The sequence below is a fragment of the Phaethon aethereus genome (genome assembly GCF_964289735.1).
Source record: "Phaethon aethereus genome assembly, chromosome: Z".
Lineage (NCBI taxonomy): Eukaryota > Metazoa > Chordata > Aves > Phaethontiformes > Phaethontidae > Phaethon > Phaethon aethereus.
This window is the reverse complement of record NC_138577.1, coordinates 88,952,641-88,962,983: the sequence shown is the minus strand read 5'-3', so window position 1 is coordinate 88,962,983 and position 10,343 is coordinate 88,952,641. Positions and strand designations below refer to the sequence as shown.

At 52.3% G+C, this 10,343-nt stretch overlaps 2 protein-coding genes across 2 annotated transcripts; one reads left to right on the top strand and one right to left on the bottom strand.

Annotated features, from left to right (window-relative positions):
• Positions 1–976: 976 nt before the first annotated feature.
• On the bottom strand, positions 977–2,688 carry RFESD (Rieske Fe-S domain containing; the record flags this gene model as incomplete). Its single annotated transcript, XM_082013673.1, has 4 exons — positions 977–1,270; positions 1,480–1,514; positions 1,605–1,785; positions 2,611–2,688. The coding sequence occupies 4 exons, from the start codon at positions 2,686–2,688 to the stop codon at positions 977–979; spliced, it is 588 nt and encodes a 195-aa protein (XP_081869799.1).
• Positions 2,689–5,880: 3,192 nt separating this feature from the next.
• GPR150 (G protein-coupled receptor 150) lies at positions 5,881–7,102 on the top strand (the record flags this gene model as incomplete). Its single annotated transcript, XM_082013349.1, is given in 3 exon segments — positions 5,881–6,250; positions 6,253–6,863; positions 6,866–7,102. Coding segments are annotated over 3 exon segments (1,218 nt in total).
• Between the last annotated feature and the right edge of the window lie 3,241 nt (positions 7,103–10,343).

Sequence of the window (10,343 nt, the reverse complement as noted above, 5' to 3'; positions counted from 1 at the left end):
TGCAAGATGATGTTAAGCATTCGCACAGCACCCCTGCACTCTGGACCCCACGTGCTGGGCAGGGGAAGCCACCACGTGCCAGAGCCCAGCCTGCCCCTCACCCAGCACAGCTCGGGGGAAGCTTTCTCAGAGGGGCTATCGGGGCAAATCTGGCTTTATACAGTGAATGCACACAGAGAAACCTAACCTAACTTGAAACTGGTTCCAAACAGAAAGCATGCTTTTTAAAAGGAATGTATAAAAATGTACTTACAATAAATAAAAACAAACAAACAAGAGCCACTTCATTATGTATCACGTTTTTATACCCAACAACTTCTTCCTTATCGAAGACCAAACTATACCTGACAAATGCTTGTCATATTATTTGATGAACTACCAAAAGGAGTTCAATGAGCAGAAGGAAGATAAACACTTCTATGGACTCATATTAGTTATACATAAATAGGCATAAAAAAGCTTAGTAAAATATGCTGAAGTTTTGTACTTCTCTTTGTGGCACTTAATAAAACATTCAGAGATTGCTCACATATCTAAAAAGTTTAAAATTTCCAAGTCATTTATACCGAAGGCATTATAAGTATAAACTGTTAAACATAACCTTTATACCTGACTATCTACCTTAGACTACATAATGTATTTTGTAAGCAGTAATATACTACATTCCCCTCTAAAAATTAAAACAATTCTAGAAAAAAGGCATTTCTAAAATATAAAATATTATGAAGCACTCTGCTGTAAGTAAGTCTTTTTGAAATGCAAGTGCAAAACCAAAATCATTGGCACAAGATCAGTCACATTTCTGGCAATGCAGAGCTTCTTATCTTTCTCAATTCTATGTGTTTCAATGCTTTAACATAACACTAACACTAGAATTTGATCTGGAGATAATCTTCATGGCCACAGTACATTTTTTATTTCACAACAATGGTTCTTCATTGGGGCATTCACCAGGATTCTGCTTTCTGGCCATGACTTACTCTGCTGCTTCTGAGTTGCTTTGTTTTTCCATAGCTAAATCACCACTATTTTTGTACTTGTCAGCAAAATAATCAGAGTCAAAGCTTACAGACAAATCTGGGGGACTCACATAGACGTTTCCATTGTCTATTGTGACTTTATGAATCCTTTGTTTGACTCCTTTTGATTGCCACTGTGGTGTTGGTGATGGTTCCAAAGGGTTTATTCCTTCATATAATCCTTCTCCTGTTTCCAAAGTAATTTTATACTTATGCCATGGACAAACAATACATGCTTGACCATTGATATCCTGCAAGAAGAAGAAAAAATAGCCAGTCATCGGCTTCTGATTCTTATGGAAGAATCTCTCAGAAAAAATACGTTTGGTGATTTGGCTGTCTGGCTGTCTGCTGTTTTACATATAAAACAATTTCTTTTGATGTTACGTTCAGATAAAAGCATTTTTAAAAATGCATTATAGTTTTCACGTGACTGCGTTACTTTTATTTGCTTACATACCTCTATTTCTCCAAGGCGTAAAGGGCCTCCTTCATCTGAAACATGTTAGAACACAGTATTAATTCATGCAGTGGATTTTATGTGTAATTGTTGCAACATGGGGATCATATGTGCAAATATCTTACGGTAGCAGCGAGAGTCCATAGCATGAAATTTCCCCTCGTGGTAGAAAACAACAACTTCTCTGCCATCGACTTTGGCTGTTACTCTTCGGGACTTCTTTATGTCATCTTCTTTGCCAATTAATATAAGACCATCTGGCTCAATTTTGACTGTTGCTGTGCTTGACCTGTGCAAATCCACATCCTTAAACACAAAAAAATTCAAAAAGCCACTTACAAAGCAGACCATGTTTGGATTTCTGTGTGTAGAATGGATGTCTCGGTCCCAGAGAAAACCCCAACCCATTTAACACGTGAAATGGAAGGAACAGAAGTTTTAGTAAAAGACTATCAACATGCACACACAGCAAAGCACAGGAGTTTGGCGATAACGTTTGGCCAACGTGCTCACGAACAGGACCGGGACTAGGAAAACCAGCTGTTGCAAACCTGATACCTGAGGCAAGATAAATCCTCAATCACTATTCATTTACTCTGCACTTTAATTGTCACCTCCCCTCAAAACCTATATGCAAACAAATACAAGGATGGTAAATGTAAAATACTATACAATTTGGCTACGTAAACGGGTAGCATTTACACCTAAATCCAATACTCTTCAAATAGTACTATGGCTAGAAATAAAAAATTATATAAGTTGATAAAAAACTTCACCGGCAAAGGGGGAAAAATTTTGTTTATTAAGAAGCTGTATTCAACCTGGCCTTTTTAGCAAATGTGTCTGCCTTTCCCTTCCTCCTCTTACATATTTCAAATGTCTAGTAGCCTCTCCCTCTCCCAGCAGAGGACATAAGTAGTTTTATCACAAAACCTGCCTTCCCATTGAATTTGCTTATAATTAGCTACCATGTTCCTGTTCCCCCTAAATTCCCAGTACAACCGTGCTACCCTCGCTTCCTTGGAAAAACAGGCTAAAAAAGGTCTTTCTATGCATCGAGACCAAAGGGGAACCGTGGGCGGGGGGATCCCGCTGCAGGGGGATGCGGAGCCACAAAGGGCTGCGCCGTACCTTGGGTCCACGCCAGATCGCAACGGCGATGAGAAAGCAGATGAAGAAGTGGAGGATCAGAATAACGAGGTCCAGCATCACCTCTCTTGGCTGTGCCTATCGCAGCCTGCCCTGCCTCGCTCACGTGTGTAACGGCGCGTGGGGTAGCCCCTCTTTACGTGCAAACAGGAGGCAGCAGGGCCGGCCCCTATAGCACCAGAGGCAGGACGTATGGAGGCTCCGCGCGGCAGGGCCCGGCTCTGCCGGGGCTGATAAGGAGCAGGGACGCGCTGGGGCTGGCCTGATAACAGAAGAAGAGAGCTCCGGGTTCCTCCTGCCGCTGTCCTCCCCGCGAGCCCGCGCCACCACCACCTCCTCCCAGCCGGACGCGCCGAACCGAAACCCTGCTCAGAGCCACGCGTTGCGTTACGTTTTATTGGGGATCGGAAACTGTGTGTTTCCTAATCAACCGTTATGCCGTGAAGACTGGTGTAAATAACAGCGTGGTGTTTTCAAGGCCAGTTGTTATCTGATGTGCACACGATCAACCGTCAGGACCAACTCTCTGCTTTCCAGTTTACAGGAACTTCCACCCAGTCTTACCTAGAAAGTGAAACGTCACTGTCAGACTCAGAGGACAACTCAATAAGGCATTCATGCTTATTTTCTTCAGAAAATATGAAAATTCAGAAAATATTCTTCAGAAAATAAGCATAGAGTGTAGCAAACTAACCACAAGAACCAGAGTTGGAAATCCACAGTTTTTCAGTATCACCTTTTGCCTGACTCTGCCTATAAAATTTCTAAATTGCCCAAAACCTTAAAACGCAGAAGCCTGTAGTTAGAAACACGCTTACAAAGACGCCTCTGAAAAACTGTGTATTTATATACATACATATACAGAAATATAGCCACACACACATATATCTACATACATCAACACCTATGTATCTACATGTCCAAACCAGCAGTAAAATAACACTTGGCACCAAACCTCCAGCTCATTTAGTGATGACATTTCAACAGTCAGCCTGTATTTTGCATACAGAAATTATCCAGGCACCCTAGTCTGAAACCTGGCTCAGACTGTCAGCATCTCCTGCACCCTATAATGCCCAACTGGCACTAAGCAATCAATAGTCAACGGCTTCATTTTCCAGTCAAGAGTACCACACTTATCTACAAGACCTCTAACTAGACCCTCTTACTGCAAATCTAGTACCAGCCACTTTCTCACCCATGAGGCTCTGCAGAGGGATCTGGACAGGCTGGATCAATGGGCCGAGGTCAACTGTGTGAGCTTTAATAAGGCCAAGTGCCGGGTCTTGCACTTGGGTCACAACAACCCCATGCAACGCTACAGGCTTGGGGAGGAGTGGCTGGAGAGCTGCCCAGAGGAAAGGGACCTGGGGGTGCTGGTTGACAGCTGGCTGAACATGAGCCGGCAGTGTGCCCAGGTGGCCAAGAAGGCCAACAGCATCCTGGCCTGTACCAGCACTAGTGTGGCCAGCAGGAGCAGGGCAGGGATCGTGCCCCTGTACTCAGCACTGGTGAGGCCGCACTTCGAATCCTGTGTTCAGTGTTGGGCCCCTCACGACAAGAAGGACGTTGAGGTGCTGGACCGTGTCCAAAGGGCAACAGACCTGGTGAGGCGTCTGGAGCACAAGTCTGATGAGGAGCGGCTGAGGGAACTGGGGGTGTTCAGGCTGGAGAAGAGGAGCTTGAGGGGAGACCTTCTCGCTCTCTACAACAACCTGAAAGGGGGTTGTGGCGAGGTGCGGGTTGGTCTCTTCTCCCAAGTAACCAGCGACAGAACAAGAGGAAATGGCCTCAAGTTGCACCAGGGGAGGTTTAGATTGGATATTAGGAAAAATTTCTTCACTGCGAGAGTGGTCAAGCATTGGCACAGGCTGCCCAGGGAGGTGGTGGAGTCACCATCACTGGAGGTGTTCAAAAAACTTGTAGTGGTCTAGTGGGCGTGATGGTGTTGTGTTGGTGGTTGGACTTGATGATCTTAAAGGTCTTTTCCAACTTTGATTCTGTGATTCTGTGAAGTGGACATGTACCTGCAAAGTATGAACAGAACATGAGAGATTTCAACGTAGCGCATCCCAGGAGGCCCTGAAAGTCCTGAAGAAGGCAGCAGTTTCTAAGAGTTAGAGGAGTTCCCTGAGCTTGGGACAGGACTTAGCATAAGGGAGGAGCAACAGAACTCTGACGTAGTTCTCACCCAACTATATCTTCTCCTCTTCCATCTCAGTCCCTGGCTCGGTGCCACCGGGACAACACTGCCTCCACAGCTGGAACCAGACTAACGATGATGACCTGCTTTCTCCTCCCCTTCTTTAAACAGCACAGCCACGGGTGTTAAGCCTGGATCCGGGGATAGCTGAGACAGTGAGTGTCTCTTGCCAATCAAAAGCACATTAAAATGGCCATTTCCCTTGAGAAACAGACTCTCCATGATACTCTACCTAAGGTGAAATAATAACCAGTTTTGCTTGCTGCTGTTCTTTCCAGGTTGATGACGGTGTTAAAACCATCCATTCAAACTAGATGCCAAGTACAACAGGTCACATAAATCCCCCCGGGTCCCACAACAGAATCCTGAGCTCCCAACCATCTACCAGTGTAGCACCTGCCAATGGAAGGAATCAAAAAGAAAAAGGTTGTTGACACACACAGACTTTACGCTGATTTTCTACTAGACTTTTCCTCATGTTTTCTCAAGAGTTTAGCTGCTTTGACGTTTTCTGAGTCACTCCACACTGCACGGGACAGAGGCGTCCCTGCAGCCAAGTGCCACCTGCTCGGAACAGTGGTCAAAGGGGTTTGGGGGCAGCGAAAGGATTCTTCTTCCGCCTAGAAGCACAGCTGGGTTTACGACTCATAGTAACGCATTGCTGCGCCCTGCTCCAACTCCTTTGCCTTTTTGGGGGAAAGGGGGAAATTTCCTCACTGCCGCGCGGGGCGTGGGCCCGACGTGTCCCGGAGACACGGGCGTGGGCGGGCAGCCGCCGGTTGCCCGGTGGGAGACCCGGCTCTCCCCACTCCTGCGCCGCTCCCCACGGCTGCCCTCCGTCGGGTGCGCCGCGGCGGGCCGGCGCGGCCGGGAGGAGGTTGGCGAGCCGTCGGGGGCAAGATGCCCGCCGGTGCCGGGCTGCATAGGGGCTGGGGCACGTCGGGGCAAAGTGACCACCGCTGCCGGGGGAGAGAACGGGCGGGGAACGATGCCCACCGGCGCCGGGGGGCGTGCGGCCCGCCCTGCGCGCAGCCCACCCCCGGTGGCGCATGACTGCCAGCCCCTATATAACACCTCCGGCGAGCGCTGCGCCGTCGCCGGGGAACTTGTGGGGGGGTGGGGGGCTAGGGCCGTGCGGGCGGGCGCGGGCCATGCAGGAGGACCCCGTCCTGGCCCCCGGCCCCAATCTCTCCGCCCCCGGCGCCCCTCCGTCGCTCCCCGGCGCGCGGGCGGCCGCGGCGCTGCTGCTGGCGCTGGTGGGCAAGGCGCTGGTGCTGCGGCGGTTGTGCGGCGGCCGGCCGCGCCGTCGGGGGGACCTGCTGCTGGGGCACCTGGCGCTGGCCGACCTGGCGGGCTGCGCGCTGGCGCTGCTGCCGCCGCTGCTGGCGGCCGAGCTCGGCGGGCCCGGCGCCGCCGCCTGCCGCCGCTGCTGCAGCGCTGCGGGCCGCTGGCCTCGGCCCACGGGCTGGTGCTGCTGGCGCTGGAGCGGCGCCGCCCGGCGCTGCCCGCCCGCGGCCTGGCCGCCCTGGGCTGGCTGCTGGCGCCGCTGCTCGCCCTGCCCCAGGCCTTCGCCTTCCGCCCCGCGCCGCGCCCCGGCGGGCCCCGCTGCCGCAGCGTCTTCGAGGAGCTGCCCCGGTGGCACGGCCTGGCCTTCGCCGCCTACGGGGCGGCCACCGGCTTCCTGGCGCCCGCCGCCCTCCTCTGCTGGGCCTGCGCCCGCAGCGGGGCCGCCCCGCGCGGCGTCCGGCCCCGGCGGCGGGCGGGGGGCGGCGGCGGACAGCCCCGCGGCCGGGCGCGGGCGCTGCGGCTGCCGTTGGTGCTGGCGGCTCTCTTCGCTCTCTGCCGCCTGCCCCGCTGCGCGCTGGAGCTCAGCCTGGCCTCGGCGCCCGGCGGCGGCGGGGCGCGGCGGGAGGCGCTGGCGGCGCTGGGCATCGTGGCGGCGGCCAACAGCGCCCTCAACCCCTACGCCTGCCTGCTCCTCCGCAGCCGCCGGCCCGCGGCGCGCCGCCTCCGCCGGGGCCTCTGCGGGGCCACGCTCCGCCGCCCGCTCCGCCGCCGCGCCGGCACCCCCGGCTGCCACAGGACCCCCGGCACTCTCGGCTGCCCGGGCAGCCTCGTCCCCGGCACACCCGGCTCCCCCAGCACGCGCGGCTCCCACGGCACCCCCGTCCCCGTCTCCCCCAGTACTTCCCCCGGCAGCCCCGGCGGCCGGCGCAGCAGCGCCCGGCCCGGCCCCGCCGAAGGCGCGGTGTTAGCGCGGCTGGATCTTAGCGGGACACGCGCGGGTGGGCGCCGCGGCGGAGCCTCGTCACGGAAGCGCTCTCGGTCGCGGGAGGGGGACGGGGCGGGACGGGACCGTGCGCTGGGAAGCGTTCGGGCAGCAGCACAGTGGTGCCCGGAGCTTTTCACCTTAGCGTTGGCTGAGCTTCGGGGATATATTCTTTTTTTCTTTTTCCGCTGTGTTTTCGTGTCAAACACGCTTACAGAAGAGGGCAAAATCAGCGAGCGTGGCTGTTGCTAGTGCAAACTGCCCGAACTTTGCTCCCGTTCTGACTTCCTCGTCATCCTTACAAAGCCATATGAGTATTTTGGTTCTACTTTGTGGATTTCGTGATACTCAGAAATAAAATCGGTCAGTCCAAGAAGTTACTCTTCTTTTGTTGTTGCTGCTGTTGTTTAAATCTGCTGGAAAAGTATGGATGTGACCATTTCATTTCAGGTGGGATGGTGTAGCTCTTGCCTTAGTTAACTAATTAGCTGTATGGGCTGAACAGGGGGCTGTAACAGGCATGCTGCAATGGGATGTACATGTTAAAACGTGGCAAAAGTCTTCTAAAGCGTTGTAGATGTGGGACTTTGGGACATGGTTTAGTGGGCATGGTGGTGTTGGGTTGGCCATTGGAATTGATGATCTTAGAGGTCTGTTCCAACCTTAATGATTCTGTGATTCTATGATTCTATATTTATTCCTGTCTAGCATGCTTTAAGGCAGAGCAATGAAGGAATACTGCACGGAGACCATATCCTCCTCATTTAGCTCCGGTTTTATTCATAAGATTTCCATTACACCCACTTGACAAGCTGAATATTTTTTGTCATGTTGACATCACAATTTAAGCCAAACCTACATTTTTCTGCGGTACAAGAGCTCTATTTCTGTAGGGCTGGGCATGAATGATGTGCCCTGTTTATAGCTGGTAGCATATGCACATCAATACCCTCAATCTCTTGCTGATAGCTCACGTGTATGAATATAATTGACAAACCAGAGCAGGTTACAATGAGAGCTCTGTACCTGCGGGCAGGAGCCGCATTAGAGGCTGTAATTGGACCTGGGAGGGACCTCACCCATACCTGATGGAGTGGGAGCTACACCTGCGTCCCTGCATCTGACTGCCGCGGTGGATTCCCAGTCTGACTGACACCTTGAGGAGTCATGTTTACGCTGTGACTGTGTGAAGCTGTTTCTCCCCCCAAGGACCCTGGCTGTCGTTTCTGTGCAGGTACCACCGGAGTGGGCAACAGCGTGACCGTCTGTGCAGGTCTCAGCGGCTGCACAGCATTTTTCATGGCAACATCTGTTTTCAAAGGAAGCTGCCAAGTGGGGCTTTTCGGTTCTTACACTCTGCAGCAGCATGTATGCATTTAGGCTCTCACTAGCGCTATTCAGGTGGGGAAAGAGGAAGGTCAGTTCAGGGCAAGGCTCCTACTAGTGCAGGGACTTGCTGGCTCTTCAGCAGGGCTGTTTCTTGCTTATTCTGGGTGACAAATCAGCACCAATTCAGTGACACAGGACCTGAGGCTAATTACATCCTTGCTGTCTATCTGGCTCTCACCAACCTATCCAATAATCTTTTCTCTACACCTCACTCTTTTCTATGTATATCATGTCTTGTATCAAAACTGCCTCTTGGTAGGTGTGTGTGTTTATAGAACCACAGAACGACAGAACAGTTTGGGTTGGAAGGGACCTTTCCAGGCCATCTAGTCCAACCCCCGGCCATGAGCAGGGACATCCCCAACCAGAGCAGGTTGCCCAGAGCCCCGTCCACCCTGACCTGGGATGTTCCCAGGGACGGGGCATCGACCACCTTTCAGGGCAACCTGGGCCAGGGCTTCCCCACCCTCCTCGTGAAAAATGTCTTCATTAGATCTCGTCTAAACCCGCCCCCTTCTAGTTTAAACCCAGCGCCCCTTGTGCTGTCGCTCCCGGCCCCGCTAACAAGCCCGTCCCCACCTTTCCTACAGGCCCCTCTCAGCCCTGGCAGCTGCAGGAAGGTCTCCCCGGAGCCTTCTCTGCTCCAGGCTGAGCCCCCCCAGCTCTCCCGGCCTGTCCTCCCGGCAGAGCTGTTCCAGCCCTCGGAGCGTTGCTGGGGCCTCCTCTGGCCCCGCTCCAGCAGCTCCGTGTCTCTCCTGTGCCGAGGGCTCCGGAGCTGGACGCGGCCCTGCAGGGGGGTCTCCCCGGAGCGGGGCAGAGGGGCAGAACCCCCTCCCTCGCCCCGCTGGCCACGCGGCTTTGGGGGCAGCCCGCGACACGGGTGGCTTCTGGGCTGCCAGCACACATTGCCGGCTCATGTCCAGCTTTTCACCCACCAGGACCCCCAAGTTCTTCTCCATGGGGCTGCTCTCCATCCCTTCATCCCCCAGCCTCTGCTGATACTGGGGGTTGCCCCGACCCAGGGGCAGGACCCTGCACTTGGCTTTGGTGAACCTCAGGAGGTTCATACAGCCCCATTCCTCCAGCCTGTCCAGGTCCCTCTGGATGGCATCCCGTCCCTCAGGCATGTCAACCGCACGACTCAGCTTGGTGTCATTAGCAAACTTGCTGAGGCCCACTGTGTCACTGATGAAGATATTAAAGAGTACTGAATCAAATCCAGTATGATTCACAAGTCACTTACTTGTAGTATTTTCCCTCCGAATGCTCTTGTCTATGTCCTTAAATCACAAGAGCCACAAAGCAGAAAAAATAGACTGAGGACTCACTAGCATTGAGAATAAAATAATTGTCTCTTGTATCTTACATACAACACTCCTTTAAGTCACCCTGGAACGCCACTCATTTCCTTCGTCACCACATCATGCTGTTGATTCACACTCTGTGGTTCTCTGAGGTGTGGGGGAGCTTCTCTTATGCAAAACTGCAGCCTAGACAGGTTGTTTACCATTTTAATATCTTTCCCTTTTATTTTGAACTTTAACTAACCTATGATGAATTTTACCTGATTTATTTCAGATCACTTTTCCAGATAAGACTACTTTGAATTTTAGCCTATCCTCAGAAGTGCTGATAGGTCTCTCAGGGTGCATTTTCTCATGTTTGAGAAGAAAAAACTGCCTGCTCTTGCATTCATATTACTTATTAATAAAGTACCAAACAGTACTCTATCATATTCTTGCAGACCTTATTGGATCAGCCGTCCCACTTTTTCATTTTTGTTGTCTACTACAGAGTTCGGTTTTAGCCAGTTGTGAACCTAACTTAAGAGAAAATTTTATCTAGACTCCATTT